Genomic DNA, 20,178 nt, shown 5'->3' with positions numbered 1-20,178 from the left:
ACATATTCGTGTCGTTATGTTATCTAGCGACAATATACCAATTGAATCGCAAAAAAGAAACACGAGTTAACGAGGTCACGACTTACGATCATCTCATTCGAGGCCTATATTCATTTAATTAAACTTCTAATCATTTAATTGTACAAAAAATTAATCTGAATGTTAGGAGCAAACGTTTATCACTATGCCAAAAGCTATAGCTATTAGAAAATATACAACTTTATTTTCTTATATATGTAGCAGTGCAGAGTACACGTATTTTGGTGCAATGGATCGAGCTGTTAGGCCCATGAATCCGGATAGGTGCATGTCTATCTGATATTGTTGTCTCATATCCCTTGGATACCAGTATTGCTGAAACGTCAACTACCATTTTTTATATATAAATCATAAACTCAAAAATTACTAATTAAAATACCTTAACATTTCCATAAATCATAATAATTTAACATTTATAATCCCAAGTGCCCAAAAATCCATAAATCGTCGACTAACCAAAAATCCTACATTGACATTTAAAAATATTAACTAAAATCAAAATAAAGCATAAAAATCTCTACAAAATTCTTTAACAATAATCTTTTAAAGCTTTTATCAATCAAGCTAATGCGGATAATAAAATATTCCTCGGGAGTGTACCTCCGCACTCGATCCACTCAAACGTCAGCGCCTCCTCATATCATCAAACCCTGCAACATTCAAACGTAGTGAGTCTAATGACTCAGCACGTTCTAAACATGAGTATCAAATAATACATATACAATCACAAACATTAAAAATCATACTTTTACTTAAAATAGCTTTTATGCATAAATAAATCGTAAATAATAAAATCATTTAATCGTAAAGCTTTCAATTCTTTATCATTTTTGGTGAAGTTTGATCCTTGAAAGTGACTATCTTTTATCATATGGTCGACTGATCAGTCTTCAGCTCCACATGGCCCATGGGGACGGGCACTAGGCAGCGCCATGAAAATACGATCGCCGGGCTTCCTTTGGGCCTTGTTCCATAAACGGACTCTCTCTGGGGCCTTTTCTCCCACGACATTCCCATAAAATTGTAAGTTCAGCGTTCTTTCTTAAAACGGATCTTCCATATATCCTCTATCTTTTGTCACAGTCAATTCAAATCCCTCAAAATATCTTTCATTTTCTTTTTAAAGTATAAAATATCACGACTTTCAAAAAATGCATTTTTATAGTAAAAAATTGCACAATTTTACCATAAATAATAGATACCATATTTTCATCAAATTCATCATTTTATATAATTTAACATGCATTATGATCCTTCGGGACGCTGCCAACCTTTGACGTATTACCCAAGTGTAAAATGAACGTTTTGCCCCTAGACGTAGTATTTCTCGATTTTGACTTATCTTACTTTTAGTGACATAAGCTTATCCCAAATAATTATTTATGCTTAAATCTAATTTTTGATAATTTATTTAGCTTAAATTCGAGGCTTTCAATTTAATTCCTTAATTAATTATTCGTAAAGCGTTTTAATCTCGATTTAATTGAAATTTTATTATTTTCTTCCCTAACTTTAAACATAGAATTTTTATTACCTAACCTACCCTTGTGAGCCATGAACCACCCCGTAGACCCATGGTTCGAAACTTATTCATTAATTTAGCATTTTTGACCCTTGCATGAACCCACCGAACCATCTCTCAATTTTATTGAACCACGCCTGAGCCACCTCGAGCCAAGCCCTGACCAACCCACCTAGGTAGCCTCCTGATCAGCCCTGACCCCTTGAATCAGACCCTAGCTCATGCACGAACTCTGCCCAAGGACCAAAGCTGCGTGTCATGCTTCTTTGGCATCCTAGGACTCCTACTCGATTTAGGACTCACGTGCCCACTTAACCCATGATCCCCTCTGACCTTGAACTTCCTCGGACCATGCTCAGACCCAACCGAACCCAGTCCGAACCCTTGAACCATGTAGCGAGCCACCTGCCCAAGCAGCAGCCGCACGTATCTCATAATGCGCATAGGAGTCCTTCTTCACGTAGGACTCCTTGCTCGAGCCACCATCAAGCCCGAACCTTCTTGACCCTATCTGGAACACCCCAAGCAACCGCCTAGACCACCTATCCAAGCCCTTAGCCCTTCGGTTGCTGCAGCTCTCGGGTGCGCCTTATACATGCATGGGAATAGTCCTACCCCGTGGGCTCTTCTCCAGCTGCTATCCACGAGTCCTAGCCTTGCTAGGACTCTACCAGGCCCTTAACCATGACCCTCTCCATGCCCCAGCCAGCCCTGGCCGAGCCCTAGTGCAGCACAGCCCCTAGCCGTACCCCATGGCAATCACAAGCGCATGGCCCCTCCTAGAAAACACTAGGTGTTCTTCCCTTGCCAAGTCTCATTTCCAGCCCTTGTTTTCTCTTAATTTTGTTCATTTTTTAACCATAATTCATCCATGTTGGCAGCATAACCCTTAGAAATCGTAACGTTTCAAAACCAAGCATTAAATCGCCAAAACTTTGAAAATATGTATCATACCATAAAGTTGATCTGAATTTTTCATGCATAAATAAATAAAACATGCATAATATTGTTTGAATGATGCTTCAAAAAGGTTTAGTAATGTGCCTTTGCGTTTAAAAATGCTCGAATATGTGATCGTCGACGAGGAAGGACGAACGAACGACAAAGAATCCTAGCTTTTCCTTCCTTGAATTTCTCGAAATTATGTGTGTGTATTGTGTATGAAAAACAGCTGATACAAGTTGCTTAGAAGCCTAGGTAACTAATTTATAGATTTTAATTTGCATGATAATGAGCTTTGGTTTTGAGCCTTCAAGTATAGGAGCAATAAGACATACACAAATTTAGTTAAATTGAGCCCAATAACTCTTGTTTAATTGTAAAATAAAATTTAATAAATTTATCTTTAAAAAATAATATTTTTGATATTTTAAAAACTTCTCGTTTGCCCAAAACCGGCTTCCCGGGTAAAATCGAGCTCGTCTCGTAAAATAATTCAAACTCTATCATTTTTAGAAAAAATTAATCATTTTTAATCATATTAAGAAGCCTTGAAAATATTTAGTGAAAAATAATTATTCTTGTCTTGGTCGTCCCCGATCTCCTTTTCCCCAACCTATTATCGAATATTATGGTGAAATCCTTCAATTTCATGAAATCATGTCATATAATTATTTAATAAGCATCAAATAAATATTTTAGATCAATTAAATACAACAATTATGTAATTAAAATAATTTGCATACATGTGATTTACGTAGGTTGGTTTTTCGGACGTTACACTTGCCTTTCCATACTGCTGACCCTATTCCCAATTCAAACAATATTACCCTTTAAAATCTGACGTCACTATTTTACAACAACTATTGATATAAATCTAGACAGCCACTATGCGTTCCAAGAACCAATCCCGAGAGGACGATTGAAGATGTTGAATGTTGCCCTTCATTCAACCAATGAAAGCTTGGAAATAAGGCTCGAGGGGTTCGGTTTGCATCACTATCAAGTAGAGGATGAATTGGAAGCTTGCGCCTTAGCGTGTGGCGGGAAGAACCATCGGCGCTCGAATTCTACCGCCCGAGCGCGAACAAGCCAGAAGACCTGGCACTCGAGCGGTAATATCTTACCGCCCGGGCGTGACTGCTGCGAGGAGAATACTAGTTTCCTTAGTTTAATTAAATTCTAAATTAATTATTGATTTGTTATCTTTAAATATGCAATTTTCTATATTTAGGGTCTCGTTACCTATATTAAGCTAGAATACCATGCAAACAATTCAAATTTTGTTCATTATTGATTTGATATCAAAATTGTGAGATTTTCTCTCAGATACACTTCGGTGTTTTCAAAATCGAACTTTCAAAGGTGGATTCTTTTGTCGTTCGTCTATCGATTTTCACGAGGGTTGCCAAGGACGGGTTCTTTGGAGGTTCTCTTGAACGCGATTGTTTCTATCGTTGAGTAATTGTTGCTAGAACGCGTGATCTAGAGGCGATTATCACACCTATCAATTACTTGTTTCAAAGATCGGGACAAATCAAAGATCTCGTGGGCGGGATCGCATCAAGTTGTATCAGAGCTCGGGTTTTTGATTCAAGTAAGCGTATCCGTTCAATTCCTCGTAGGAATTTCAATACCCATTTTTATGTAGCGATTTCTACGTACTTGCTGAATCTGGAAAAAAAAATCTCGCTATTACTGTTCATCCGCCGGAATTACTGTTAATCGCCATCGGAATTACTGTTCACGCGTATCTGAATTACTGTTCATCGTATTGGATTTACTGTTCATCGTCATCGGAATTATTGTTCATCGTCTTGGAATTGCTGTTCACGTGTCGTAATTACTGTTCATTGAATCGGAATTACTGTTCACGGTACTGTTCATCGCGATTCTACTGTAGCGTCGTACTGTTCACTCGAAAAAAAACAACAACAACAAAACAAAAGGGGCACAATATGCTTGATAGTCAATTTCAGTCATTGTTGGTAGAATTGGGAAAAGAATGGAGGAAGAATTTAAACATTTGCGTGAAAGGTATGGGCGAGTGGATGAGAGTGGAAGGATGAGTAAAGAGGAGATAAGAATGGCGACACCAGCGAGGAGTTCAAAACGTGGATATCAAGGTACATCGCAATTCTCACGTAATTATATTTCTGATATTCGATGTTCATGGTGTTTAGAGGTAGGACATGATTTTCATCATTGTCCAAATGAGGATGTGAAGGTAGTGGATTCCACTTCCAACCTTGAAGCCAAACCTGTGGATGATTTGAATGTTGATGTTGATACTCCAATTGTGTCTCATGCGAGTATTGAGTTGTTAGATGATGTGCAAGTTGTTTCTTTTGCTCAACTGTCTACGAATGTAATATGTATTGATGAATCAATTTGTTATGAGTTGAGAGAAAAAGAAAATGGGATGGCCGAAAAAAAGAGTGGTAAAAAAGGCGGGATGGCCATCGATGAAAAAAAAGAGTCGTGTGAAAAAGAGGCTAATCAAACAAAAAAAGAAATTATATGTATGGCCCGAAAGAGTGAGGATGAGCGACTCTTTATTTTGAATAAACTACTTCATGTACATATGAGAAAATTTGGTTTATTTTGTTTTAATGAAATAGTCGGTTCGATCCCGAGCATTGTTAAACTCTACTTGTAGGATTGTGGAAAAAGCATGAAATATATTGATCTCCCTAGCTATCAAGAAAGACAAGATTTGAGGACAAATCTTTTTTGAAGAAAGGGAGTATGATATGAATCTAGCCAGCCACTATGCGTTCCAAGAACCAATCCCGAGAGGACGATTGAAGATGTTGAATGTTGCCCTTCATTCAATCAATGAAAGCTTGGAAATAAGGTTCGAGGGGTTCGGGTTGCATCACTATCAAGTAGAGGATGAATTGGAAGCTTGCGCCTTAGCGTGTGGCGGGAAGAACCATCGGCGCTCGAATTCTACCGCCCGAGCGCGAACAAGCCAGAAGACCTGGCGCTCGAGCGGTAATATCTTACCGCCCGGGCGTGACTGCTGCGAGGAAAATCCTAGTTTCCTTAGTTTAATTAAATTCTAAATTAATTATTGATTTGTTATCTTTAAATATGCAATTTTCTATATTTAGGGTTTCGATACCTATATTTAAGCTAGAATATCATGTAAACAATTCAACTTTTGTTCATTATTGATTTGATATCAAAATTGTGAGATTTTCTCTCAAATACACTTCGGTGTTTTCAAAATCGAACTTTCAAAGGTGGATTCTTTTGTCGTTCGTCTATCGATTTTCACGAGGGTTGCCAAGGACGGGTTCTTTGGAGGTTCTCTTGAACGCGATTGTTTCTATCGTTGATTAATTGTTGCTAGACCGCGTGATCTAGAGGCGATTATCACACCTATCAATTACTTGTTTCAAAGATCGGGACAAATCAAAGATCTCGTGGGTGGGATCGCATCAACTATCTATCTAATAGATCAAGTGGCGTAATTCATCAGCTTGACGCACGAGAACCTCCGAGGAGGTCACATATGTCAGGACTACTCTCACTCATGCATACTTAACTCAAGATCCCCTAAGATGTATTATGCTTCTTGGGATACTTGAACCTATGAATTAGATTTTATACCAATTGTTAGGATCAAAAGCTTACCACTAAGCCAAAAATCTATAGTTGTTAGCCAAAGCGCAATTTCATTTTCTTATACTCGTGGCAGGACAGAGTGCACCTACTTGTGCTAATGGGTCGGGCTGTTAGGCTCATGATTCCAGGAGGCACGTAACAATCTGCTAGTGCTGTCTTATTTCGATTAGAGATCAGTCTTACTATTTACCTACTACCATCCATGTCTCTAACAGAGACAATATTACCCATTAAGATTTGACATCATTTTTTTATTGCCAACCTAGCCAATCAGATCAAGCGACGTAACATCAGCAATTTGACGCACGAGAACTTCTCAAGTGGTCACTCATTCTGGTGCTACTCTTACTCATACGCGCTTAATCCAACAACTAATTTATTTTATTTTATATTTATTTTGCCTTATTATTTTACCTACAAAATATTTCCAATAATATAATATTATTGTCAATCTATCTATCACTTGGTATATTATAAATATTTTGTAATTATCATATTTTAATCGATTATTTCAGTGGTACTGACAATTAAATCATATTGAACAAGTCTTGTGTGACAAGTTTGTCTGAAAAGTTGTTATCATAAAAATCAAACTTTTGATCATTGATCAAACGTTACATACTCTATCAACTTAGACAAATCATTGGACTTCGACCAAGGAAATACATTCATACTCATAAAAGTTTATCGACTTTTTTTTTTAAAGAAAAGTTTATCGACTTAATAATTCATTTTTTTAATGTAGCTAAATATATTTTATTATACATTAAATACATTTTTTAAAATAAAACATAAGATAAAAAAAAATATTATAACTATTAGAGAACGGGAACCCTAATGTTATCCATCAGAGTAATTCTTCACTATTCTCATTTCGTCGCAGATACAGATTTAACCGGTTGGTTGTATTCGGTAATTGACAGAAAAGTAGAAGATGGCGGCCGAGAGTTCAACGGCAGCGTCGAGTAGTAGATCTGGCGGGGGCGGAACATCGGCGGACTCGTATGTTGGCAGCTTGATAAGTTTGACCTCGAAAAGTGAAATTAGGTATGAAGGTGTATTGTACAGTATTAACACCGAAGAATCCAGCATCGGCTTGCGCAACGGTGAGAAAATTAGTGTTAGTAGACTTATTTTTATTATTATTTTATGATTATTTGTGTTTTGTTTCATGTATATTTTTTTCTAGAATTAATGGGCTTTTTAATTTGTTTCATCCGTTGCTTTCAGTAATTGTGCTGTTCATTGTGTTGTTTAAACTTTTGTCTTGCTGAATGGTAGAATTTCTGTTTGGTGTCGGTTCATAATTTTTCATTTGGCAGAACTTAAATTTATAGTTTTCCTTTTCTTGTGGCGTTTTTGTTACTTTTTATAGCGTAGTATTTTTCTTATTGATCTTCTGGCTACATATAATAATAAAGGATGAATTTTTTATGTACGTCGAAGCAAAAGGTCTTTTTGATACCTTGTGTGAATTGGATGTAATATGTTTTTCTAGCATTTGCAATATTTGATAGCAGATATTATGATAGGGTCGTCTCCTTTCAGTTCCAATAGGTGTATCGGAAGTGTGTCTATAATATTTAACTTTTTGAATATTTATTGATAATTTGGTTTCCTATAAAAAGAATCTTGAAAAGAAAATTGTTTTATGCATTCCTCATGCAATTATGTTGGTCTTTTTTTGTTTGAGCATTTGATTGGCATTTAGTTGAATTCAGTTTAGCTATTGATTTCTTTTGCTAAGTTTACATTTGGGTTGAAGCATATTATTTGATAAATGGATTTGAAATGAACTGAATAATTGAGGATTTGAAAGCTTTGTTCGGGTTAAGAAAATACGCTAAAATTTTATTTTATTATTATTATTATTTTTTTTGGGGGGGTGAGTGTTGTTTGAAAGTTACCGTATCCAAACAATCATGAATGGATTGTATTAATGATTTGAAACGCTGTCGAAAAGAATTTGAACTCTATTATATTTTGTCAGTATGTTAGTTAAATAGATGTGGCAGGGTGGCAGATATTTTATTCTGTTGATTGAAGATTTGTTGGGAAAAAAGAAATATGGGCCTAAAATGGGTTTCACGTTCCTTGCGATCTATTGAAATTTTTATGATTAGGTGAATTTCAACGTGTTAAGTTTACACTACATTTTGTTAGTCATGGTGATCCAAAACAATAAACTGAAGTTTCAGAACGCATACTCATATTGGATTACTAATTATTTGATTTGATGACTGTTTAAAGCATCTAGTTATCATGCTGATTGGTTTTGGATTGTGAGCACTGTTAATTATGCATACTCTTATTTGATGCTTGTTATTTGATTTGATGACTGATATGTTTAAAGTGTCTAATGATTATACTGATTGGTTTTGGATTGTGACCACTGTTAATCATGGTTGAAAACTAACTATTGCTTCACAATTATCATGTGGCAGTGAGATCGTTTGGAACAGAAGGACGAAAAAAGGATGGTCCGCAAGTTCCTCCCAGCGATAAAATTTACGAATACATACTGTTCAGAGGAAGCGATATTAAGGTATTTATTGGAAATGTATGGGGTTTGTTGCTTGTCTTGAATTGTTACATTTTAATGTAAATTAAAAATTCAATTAAAAAAATGAAAGGTAATTTTTTATAGGCCCTAAACGGAAGTCTAATAAGAAATGTGATTTGTTATCTTGCACTAACACATCAAATTTCATCTTCGTTTGCGATATAGAATGAGAAATTTCTTGGGGACGATTTTGCATCTGAAGAAGAGGAGGATCATGTGATGATATTGAGTCTATTTATACAATGATTTAATATCCTAAAATAAAAACTTCATCTTATTTTTTTATTAATCATGTTCTCTCCACCTATATCAAATAATAATTTAATATAATAAAATAAAATAAATAATTTAAAGATATTAATATATAATGCTACTAAAGATTTAAAAAAATTAATTCTAAAAAAACCGCCAGCTTCCCGCCTGTCGCTTTGTAGAACTCTGATAAAGATATATTTAAGCCCGACCAGTCAATTAGTTTTGGTTGGGCCTGTGCTAATGTACCTAGCATGTAATTATGCACTCTTCTGCTTTTATCGTATTCTTCTGCGGGATATGGAAGTGGAAGTTGTGCAAGCTGTAGTGGATTGTATTGCACACATGATATTGACAAGAGCCGCATCGCAATCTGGCTATTATGCATACGTCTTCACTGTAACGGTTTCATAGGATTTGTCACACTCCACAATTTTAACCGTAACACTTATAATCGGTTTCGTTGTTAAAACTTAAAAGCATGATTAATTTACTTTTTTTCTTTTGGCTTGTATCTAGGTGTTGTATATCTGCATATAGTTTTTTAGTACTGTAAACTTCAACCATGGCTACTGCCTTCCGCAGGATTTACAGGTGAAATCCTCTCCACCAGTTCCAGCTACACCACCCATAAACAATGATCCTGCAATTATTCAGGTAAGAAATATCTAACTGCAGTAATAATATTATGCCGTGGACTGTGATTTTGATTTGTCTATTTGCTAGTGCAGTCTCACTATTCTCATCCAACATCCACACCCACAAGTTTGCCTCCTCTAATTGGGCCATCATCAGATCCTGGTGCCCATTCCGCACAAATGGGACTACCTGGATCAGCTTTCCAAAGTGGTATGCCTTTGTATCAACCTGTGGCAAACATGAATTCTTGGTCCCCTTCTCCGAATGGAAATAATAGTGGCCCACCTATGCCAATTTATTGGCAAGGATTCTATGGCGCTCCTGGCGGGCTTCCTCAATTACCTCAGCAATCATTGCTTCGACCACCTCCTGGATTGTCAATTCCTCCTTCCATGCAACAGATGCAATTTTCGGGTTTTAACTCATCTTTAGCCATGCCAGCAGCAAACTTGTCTGGTTCTACTCCTTTACCAGATTATCTTTCTTCTTTGGGTCCCAGTTCTGGAACTTCTACTAGTTTAACCTCTACCTCCTTTCCTGCCTCAACTTTGTCTTTCAATATTCCTCTTCTGCAGCCTATGTCCCTTGCGTCTGACACAACCATGAAACCACTACAAGGAAAAGCTTCCATATCCTCTATCTCTACTTCAACACCAAGCTCTACCTTACCATCTCTAGCTCCACTGTCTGTTCCAGCTCCTGAAACTGCAGGTGTACCTTTAGTTGCTACCAAACCCAGTGCAACAATTAATTTGACATCCGTGCAACAGCTGGCCATATCTCAACCTGTAACATCAATTGCTGGTGCATCTGTTTCTGTTCTTTCTGAAACGCGAATGCCATCACTTGTTACCCCGGGGCAACTGCTGCAATCAGGACCAGCTACTGCGGCATCACATCAACCTTTACAAACTGTTCAGAAGGATGTGGAAGTAGTTCAAGTGTCTCCAAGGCCACCTTCTGAACTATCAAATCCAGTAGCAAAGGATTCTCAACCACCACTATTACCATTACCTCCAAATGCACGTGGTCATAAGGTTTTTTACTATGTTATTTTATGAAAATGACTCTCTTGATTGCATTCTTATTATTTATGTTGGGGACTTCATCTGTTTACATTAATGGTATGGATTGTAAGCCGTAGACGCATCCCTTTCTGAAAATACATATTTCCATGAATATTTTGTGATTGAATAACCTGATTGAGCTTGATGGAAATATAATGTAGCTTTTATGGGCTATTCATTTCTTGGATAATCATATTTGAGAATGAGATTGCAGTTGACTTAAGCCTAATGTAATGTTGCAGTTGACTTAATGCTTTGTTCGTTCCAAGTTCCATCATATTTACCTATGCTCTTCTTTGAGGTCCCATTTGTTTGGTTGAAGTGTTAAATAACTGTTTCCTTCGTATTCTCTGCTTTCTTATTTTTCAATGCAACATTACAGCTCTTGGTACAGTTTGCAAATTTTCTGTTAGTTTGTTGAAGAACTGATGGTGTATTTATCTTGTCCCCTTTTAGCCAAATGGAGCTACTTATCTCATGCGTAACAATTACAGAGGACGTGGAGGAAGAGGATATGGGGTAAGGAATTACATGTATGAAGGTCATGGATTTCTACATGGATCATTACGTATTCACACTATTTATCAAATAGAAACTAGATCGACCTCACAACTACTTTATTGTTATATAACTGCTATTATATATTGTTGTGTCTCGATATGATAGCAACGGTTCACTAGGTTGTAGCATTTACATTTTAATTTGACATGCCATTTTCTTTGTGCACTTAAGAATCCGCGAAGTCATTACCTGTTATTCGTATCAGAACCATGCTATTGTTTTTTAACTATGCCCTTTATGTTGAAGCACTGGCACCACCGTACTGGCTTGGATGGTGCATACCTTTTCAAGGTTTCTTTGCTTGGAATTTTCCATGTGATTAATGAAGGATATTATTTAGAAACAGCTTGGAAGTACCATCATTATGTGCAAGTTTATTGCCAAAAAATTGATTGCTTTCATCTGTGAATTGGTTGTCCTCTGTGTCAATGTCTAATCGTCTATAACTGGAGTATGGGTTCTTCATTGGATTGTGGCAGTGTGATGCTTGAGTAACCATTGTCGGGGATCTTGTTGCCTAGGCATATGTATCTTTTTTATGTTTTCAGATGAGTACTTATTTCAGGACATGATTTTGTTGAGAATCTGATATTTGGATTTTTAAATGATTTTTCTCTTACTCCTTTTGAAACCTAATTTTTTTTACCGTTAAATCATTATTCTGAAGTGCAATTCCTAAACGACCACTCTTTTCCTTTTTATCGCTATTTCATAATATAATTTTCTTTTTTATCTCATCTCTTATGAGACATTCATTGTACTAAACCACTTTGTTACAATTTGACATCAACACAACCAAAAATAGTGAGAAAGCAAACTGAACACCCTTACCCATATCCATTCTTCTGGTTTTAGAATCATACAGTTGTGGGTGAGATTAGTTTTCAGACGATTTTATGTCAAACATGAACTGTCCGGTGACTTGATCAAGAAAATTTAATTGAATAATAAAATTCAATTAAAATTTTGTGGCAAGCTGTCTCATGGAATTTTAAGTACATTCTTTCTAACCTGAATATGGAGTGTGATTTCCTCTGCAGACTTCACGTCCTGTGACAAAGTTCACCGAAGATTTTGATTTTATGGCGATGAATGAGAAATTCGAAAAGGACAAAGTTTGGGGTCATCTGGGAAAAAGTAATAAATCCCAATCAAAGGATAAGGAAGGCAACATAAGCGACAGTTATGATGATGATTTACAGGAAGAGGATGATGCTGACTTTCCAAAAATTGAGGCCAAGGTGATTGTTTAATTCCTTCCATAATTTATTGTTCTATTTGGAACTTCCCTTTCATGTTGAAGTTCCGTATGTTTCCTCTTGCAGCCTGTTTATAACAAGGATGACTTTTTCGACACCCTTTCTTGCGACACCCTTGCCTATGACCCTAATCATGGAAGAACTAGGTATTCTGAACAAATGAAGTTAGATACAGAGGTATGTGTCTTTTACTATAGATCTCATTGAGTATTTGAGTTAGCCCATAAGATATCCTGATGTATTGCCACCGATGCAGACGTTTGGAGAATTTTCAAGATATCAGGGTGGACGTCGAGGGCGTGGCCCTGGTCGTGGTGGTGGAAGCCAATTCCGTGGCTCTTACCATGGAAGAGGTTACGGTGGATACGGCTATCCTAATAGGGGCCGTGGTCGAGGTGTGTAGTGTTGTGTTACTTGAGGCCAATAAACTACACGTTTTCTTGCAATTAACTGTCTAGTAAAAGCCAATGACAATCTTGTCAGGAATGATTTAGGACTTTCTTGTAATGTCCGCCTATCTGTGGTTTATTTCTCGGGTTTGGATTGACTGACAGATTTGTTCGCAGTTTTGGCTCATATGAAGCTTAATGTCAAAATCTAATGTCCTGAATTTCTTAAAATAAACGAAGGATTTGAAATATATCGTTCTTATTTTGTTTAGACTGTATTTTTTAATTAAAAAAAATCCTGATTGCGTATAAGGTTGATGGTAGTTTTACACGTTGACGTATTGCTATTTCTTTTTCTTATGGACAACCAATTACTTCAGTGGTGGCAGATGTTTTATTCTGGAACTTGTCTTTGGTTCAAATTTTGTTGGGGTGCTCTGTGGGTGTAATAAAACATAAAATCCTTTGTTTCTGAGTTTGTGTTATCTTTCAATTTTCTTCATCCCTCAAAGTCGATTGAATATAATTTCTGAGTGGTCAAATTATTTAGTCGATTCCAGTTGGCCGAATGTACGAGAAAGGAACTGTTTTAGATTCAAGCAAAGCTCGAAAATTTAGTTCAAATTTAAGCTCAGAAAACAACATTTCGTAATAATCATATCCATTTATTCAGCAATGGATTGTATAATCCATGCGAAGAACTTGCTTACGTAGCTTATTAAGCACACACCGACTAATTGGCATAATTTGTCATCAAGTGCAAGTAGCAACCAAAACCTTTCTAGGTGGAAGACCAGGCCTCCTGCCATGGAGCAACGCATAGTTATCTAAAAACAGCACATCACCTTTCTTCCACTTGAATTGGATACTTTCCTCTTCGATGATCTCCTCGCATCTCTTCACGAATTTCTCCGGGATCTCGGTTCCGTCAGCCATCGTAGCTGAGCTCAGCTCTTTCCCGTACATGCCAACCAACGTGTTAAACCACATTCGTCTCCCTTTTCGTCCGTCGAACACTCTCGTCAAATTTCGTGGACCTAGTATGGTCTTCACTCCACCATTAGGTAGCCATTCCATATCCATTCCTAGTGCCTTTGCCCTGCATTGCATTTGCGGTTAGGATAGTGTGAATGAGTGAGGCAAGCTTGTAACCAAGTCGAACGGTTAAGAATCGTTTCGGTTTGAATTCGAATAGGTCAAGCCAGTTTTGACTGGTTTGAGTAGCTTGGGCCCTTATTTCAAACATGCTCAGGCATTCACCCTTGAGTGGGTGGAAAAGTATAGAGAAAAACAAATATTGTTACATACCTTTTCTCTGCTTCCACACGATCGGAGGTTCCGAAAGCATCTTCCCAACCGCGACCTCTCATGGAGGAAGTATCGTCCTTGCTGAGAGCAGTGAAAGTATATCTCAGCCCTTTCTTCTCCAATTCCTCCACTTCTGCTGGAAACTCCTCCAACGCACGCTTCGCGACTCGAAAACTAGGCACAAAAGGCGTCTCCCCACCTTCTGGTGGAGGTATTTCGCAGTAAAGAATCACCTTTTTTGGAAATTCTTTTATCTGTCCACACAAGGCAATGACACTATTACATTGTCCCACCTTTTTCTTGTCATGAATAGGGACAGAATAGAAAATTTTTTGTAGGCTTACGCACAGTTTTTTGTTAAAAATCCGTGATTAGTACACAAAAAATCACTATCGACTCCACGCTGATACTTACCAAAACCATTTCATGATGGTAGTATATGAACTCCGACAGAGGTCCTTCATTGGCTGTCCAAACCCTCTTGTAAATATGCGTCCGGGGCGCCGGCCCTACGTATCGGATATCGTCCCACCCGCAGACCTCAACAATATCATTGAACTCCACTTCGCTATTCACATCAAATCCCCTCAAAAGAACAGCGCTGTTCTTGATTATCATCTGCTCAAACCATTCCTTGTTGTCTTTCAACGCCACGAGCAACGATTCTACATCGTTCTTGCCGCCCTCCGGAGGTTGCAACACCAGTGGCATCGTTTCACCATCCACCAGCTTTTCACCCTCACATTTCCCGACCTTGAATTCCTCGCAAGTGAACTCCATTCCCACCTTTTTTTTAAACTAAATTTCTTCTGCAAGAATGTGATAAATTTTAATCTGACTGATGGAGGAGTGTATCGATTTATAGGAAGGTGAATCTTGGGTATTCGGCAAGTGCAAGATTCGTTTTATGTCGTTTAGTTGGTAAATGAACGTTAATATCGTTGATTTTTGCTTAGCGTTACATGGCTTCGGCCACTTGTTTTCTTCTTTTTTTCCCCCCTTTTTTTAGTATGTTTTGGTTTATTAATTTATTTGGTTAATAATAGCTGTTGTAACTTTAAAATTTCAATGGGGTTTTTAGGTTAACTTTTATTCATTGAAAATATTATTTTAAGGTGGCTCCCTCAAATGAAGATACTGTGTATTTTTCATGGCAAAAGTTTGTGTGAGACGGTCTCACAAGTCGTAACGGATCTCTTACTTGTGTTATTCATGAAAAAATATTACTTTTTATGCTAAAAGTATTATTTTTTATTCTGAATATCGGCAGAGTTGACCTGTTTAACAAATAAAATTCGTGAGACCGTCTCACAACAGACCTACTCACTTTTGATATCTATCTATAATTATTTACGTTAAAATATTTCAATAAATTACTAAATTGATAATTATTTCTTGTGCTTCAAGATTATATTGGAATTCTTTTGAGAAGTGTGTATTTTGAGGAAGTTGGAAATTAATTTCCCAATTTTTTTTTTTTTTTGGGCTTAACTTAATTTTAAAAAATATAAGATTTTTGTTCTTGTTTGAAATATACTGTCTGGCCAGCTGTGAAAATTTGGATAAGTTTAAGGATGCTATGGTATCCAGTGGAGGATTTGGAACAAGAGAAACAACTGTAACAAAAGCTAATTTTTTAGAATAAAATTTCCTAGTGAATCATTTTCAAGACTCTGGTGAAAAAAGGCTAAATGTGAAAAATGAAGTCGTTGTTTATCGCGGTAAGAGCAATTTTTGAAAATCATTAATTTAAAATTTTCCCCTAATTATTATTTTGACACAAGAAACCTGTATTTCGAAAAGAAATTATACATTTCAACTAATAGAATATTGCTCAAAGAAGCTAAATTAATACGGGCACGGATTGATATGTTTAAGTTGATTATGAGCAAATAGACGTCAGATCATGTTGTGGTACAAGGTAAATAATTTAACCCTTATGTAAAGGACACGAAGGAATTGAGCAATCATAACTAGAAAAGAACAAAGCTAAAACCCAGACAAGAATTTCAGAAAACATTTAACATTGGTTGTTTCGTTTCCTTAATTAATAATCAATACTTTGGAATAAAACCCAACAATATCATGTGATTTCCTAGTTTAAACAACTCACACAAGTGAGAATTCGAATAATTTATATCTAAATAAACGACACAAAAGAGAAAATATATCTCAATACTTTTTGGATCTTGAGTCTCACTATTGCCACTAGATTAAGGGATAGCTGTGAAAATGTTGATTTAATATATAGTTGATTTGAAATTTTCTTGAATTTTTTCTATCCAAACGAGTCGGAAATTTTGAAATATATAAACTTAAATCATTCAAACACAACCTTATTAAGTAAGTTGTACCATAGTTATCAAATAATGTTAGACTACAAAACTTTGTCGGCTCACTAATCTCCCTCAACTCGAGTTTGTGGGATCGATTGTTAGAGTAGATGTCCTATAAGTCAACGGTTGGCTAAAGAATTTATCGAATCAGCTGTAGTTAACTATCTTTATTTTAATATAATTTTTGTTCATGGTTACATTTCACTTTATCGGTATACCCATGCATCGACATATATAAAGTCCTTGATTATATTTTAATACAAATGAATCGTAATTCGATTTTGAAACTCATTTGTAAACACTGTAAATTCTAAATTCGTTCATAGTCGATTCAGCTGCCTAAAATAAGGATAAATGTCGCTTGAGTTTGAGACTAGCATCTGTGATATTGTGTACCGTGTTTCATGGTAAGGGCATAGAGATGTCCAATCATGCAGATAAGTAATCATATGATGATTGTACCGAATAACCCTACATCAAACTTTAGAAGTGGTTATAATTCATCGAGGAGAAAAGTCCATGGTTTCGATTGTACATCATTAGTCCTTACGACCCGAGACAACACTGAGACTCTACACACTAGGATTGTGTTTTGGCTCGTTTATCGACTCCACGAGGGTTGCAGGTGGCGAGGTTGGGTACAAATGCGACATGTGTAGGAGCCAATGCATTGTAGTTTGGGATTCACCGCTCACCCACGAGTGTTGATATCCTATGTAAAGCAAGCTGATAAGCAAATAAGCATGCCCTTTTAATTTTTATCTTCACACACTCTTGTATGTTCGTATATTTGCTGATGATCTTGAGCTTGAATTTATAGAGGCATTGAGACCGTACTCCAAGACTCATCACATGTGATCGTTGCAGTTTGCATGCGTTCCTTGATATATGTGTCTCGAAATTTTTGACATGCCTCCAGGAATCTCTCGGGTTTAATCTTTGCTGCAACGTTCATTATTGTACCTTTGATCGTACATATGCTTTTATATCGTTGTGTGTAGCTGGAATCCATTTAGATAAGCTTGTTTTGATCTGCAACTGATTGATTCCTAACTGATGCTCCTAACTGATCTTCAGTTGGACTGGTGAAATCAGTTGACTCGTCAGTTGAACTGATTTCACTCTTTCAGTGGAATTGGTCAACTGGGTTCTTCATCTGTTTAACTCTTCACCAGCTGGCCGGGCTCTGAAGGTCTTCTGCTGAACCACCTATCAGCTGGAGAATCAGTTTGAAAATCAGTTGAGCTGATTCAGTTTGGTCGATCAGTTGGTGTTTTCAGTTTACGTCTCGATAGCTTCAGTTTTGGCTCGTTTAACTGATCAGTTCGAAGCCTGATCAGTTTCAGCTTCCTGCACACTAAGGTAAATCATTGGAAACAAAATAACAAGTTTTCTTAATATCAAAATCAAGATTGCGAAGATAAAATGTTCTAACAATCTCTCACTTTTGATGATCACAAAACTTGAAAAATTAAAGTGATAAAAGATATTTTCAGTTCGAGGAATAATATATTTAAACAATGTTAAAAGCTTCACCTCAATAGTTGAATTGAAAAAAAAAACGGGTTTTAAAAACAATTTTCAGTTCGAGGGTAAAAGAAAACTCCCCTTCAATAACTGAATTAAAAAAAAAACAGGTTTTAAAAACAATTTTCAGTTCGAGGGTAAAGAAAACTCCCCCTCAATAACTGAATTAGAAACCTCATTTAAAAGCAACATATAAATAAGCTCAAGATAAATGGACAAATTTTAATAATTTAAGCACTGTAGGCAATAAAACTGTAGATATCAATACCCCCCTTCTTCCTTACCCCGGCAAATCTTTGTTTTAGTCACACCGAAACTCAACTGGATGAACATGATGTTTATTAATCAAATAAACTTCCTTGTATTTTACATTTAAGTACAATCGATTGTACAAAAATTGCTACTACAATATCATTTTAAATAACATAAGTTATCAGTCAGTTTGTGCATGACAGAACTGGATATGCCACTTGAAATGCTGCAGTGATCATGAGTTTCTTTGCCAGAAGAACAACTAATTTGCCTTGAACTTGATTTCTTTACTAGGCTAACTGGTCGAGCTGACTCAAATTAACTCAACTGATGCTAAACAGCATTGATCTGATATATCAATGGAGCGGAGGTATATTTTGCTGATGATTAAGCTCCACTTTAATCATCCAACATCCAAGCATGGCTAAGCATCGTTTGTTCGTCAGCTAAACTAGTAGGCTTGCAACTGAAATCTAGTTCACTGAACAATTTAGATGTGCATCTTGACAGGTAAAGCTCATAACCCTGCAGGCTGATTAAAACCCCAAAGCTCGGAGTCGAGAGAAGTGGAGAAAATGTTAGTCGCAGAGCCAATCCTCTCAACCCTTCGCAATGAGTGATATATAAACATTTTCAAATAGTTTTGAAAATAATATAAAGTACTTTTAAATAGAATTTAAACTATTTTAAAGTAAGATAATTTAAAACAGAGTTTTCTTCAAATGTTCTTCTTAGAACAACTAGCTCTGATACCAATTGAAAAATCGTTTGCTGGGTACCTTGAGGTTCTTCAAACAAAATATTCTCCAAGAGATGCAATCGTGTTCTAAGAATGTTAACACCGATGAATTAAATCGAGTTTTGTTTTAAATACCAAGCGGAAGAAACTCGAAATAATCCTTCGTGAAGAAAGCTGTTATGTTTGAAATTATTTTAACTTATGTAAACTGAATAACTGAAAGGCAGTAATCAGTTGTGACATATATCAGTTCAGTTATGGTGAAAAACTGAACCGATTGATGCTCTTACTGATTGAATCAGTTTAAGAACAACAGTTAATTAGTTAAATACACAAGATATGTTTATGAATGTTCGGAGACTTCAACTGCTCCTAACGTCAACCCTTCTAGCACCTCGGGTAGGATTCACTAAAAGACTTTGATCTATAAAACTCTTTATACAAACCCATTCAACTTAGGACTTACAGTACTGCCTAATCTGAACTCCTAGCCTAGACTGAAGACAGCACCTTCCAGTCAACACTTCTTTAACGTCTGTGTATCAAAGACTACATACACAAGTTTAATGTCTTTGTGCAAGACTGTATTTGAGTGATGGTGTGTGTGCGTGTGTGAGAACTGAAAAAGGAATGTACCACGAAGGTGTTCTCACACACTGAGGGAAGTTAGCTTCTAAACTAAGCTGATATGACTTAAGTATTCCCTCTAGGGCTGATTGCTTCTTGAAAGCTGATAAGCAAATAAGCGTGCCCTTTTACTTTGTATCTTCACACACTCTTATATGTTCGTATATTTGCTGATGGTCTTGAGCTTTTATTTATAGAGGCTTTTAGATCGTACTCCAAGACTCATCACATGTGATCGTTGTAGCTTGAATGCGTTCCTTGATATATGCGTCCTCGACTTTTCAAACATGCCTCCAGGAATCTCTTGCCTTTAATCTTTGCTGCAACGTCCATTATTGTACCTTTGATCGTACAGATACTTTTATATCTTTGTGCGTAGACTGGAATCCATTTAGATAAGCTTGTCTTGATCTGCAACTGATTGATTCCTAAACTGATCATCTGAACTGATCTTTAGTTGGACTAGTGAAATCAATTGAATCGTCAATTGAGCTGATTTCACTCTTTCAGTTGAACTGGTCGGCTG

General features: G+C 36.5%; 2 protein-coding genes across 2 annotated transcripts; one reads left to right on the top strand and one right to left on the bottom strand.

Moving 5' to 3' along the window:
- Window positions 1–6,950: 6,950 nt before the first annotated feature.
- LOC142522188 (protein decapping 5-like) lies at window positions 6,951–13,134 on the top strand. Its single transcript, XM_075625362.1, has 8 exons — window positions 6,951–7,239; window positions 8,578–8,678; window positions 9,534–9,605; window positions 9,680–10,624; window positions 11,111–11,173; window positions 12,256–12,456; window positions 12,541–12,651; window positions 12,731–13,134. Exons 1-8 carry the CDS (start codon window positions 7,068–7,070, stop codon window positions 12,875–12,877), a joined length of 1,812 nt encoding a protein of 603 aa, XP_075481477.1. The 5' UTR covers window positions 6,951–7,067; the 3' UTR covers window positions 12,878–13,134.
- A 300-nt stretch (window positions 13,135–13,434) lies between these two features.
- Window positions 13,435–15,021, bottom strand: LOC142522586 (clavaminate synthase-like protein At3g21360). Its single transcript, XM_075626054.1, has 3 exons — window positions 14,586–15,021; window positions 14,172–14,425; window positions 13,435–13,962 (listed from the first exon to the last, which is right to left on the bottom strand). Exons 1-3 carry the CDS (start codon window positions 14,949–14,951, stop codon window positions 13,617–13,619), a joined length of 966 nt encoding a protein of 321 aa, XP_075482169.1. The 5' UTR covers window positions 14,952–15,021; the 3' UTR covers window positions 13,435–13,616.
- Between the last annotated feature and the right edge of the window lie 5,157 nt (window positions 15,022–20,178).

The sequence above is a fragment of the Primulina tabacum genome, chromosome 13 (assembly GCF_025594145.1).
Source record: "Primulina tabacum isolate GXHZ01 chromosome 13, ASM2559414v2, whole genome shotgun sequence".
NCBI classification, from domain to species: domain Eukaryota; kingdom Viridiplantae; phylum Streptophyta; class Magnoliopsida; order Lamiales; family Gesneriaceae; genus Primulina; species Primulina tabacum.
This window is presented reverse-complemented; position numbering and strand designations above follow the sequence as displayed.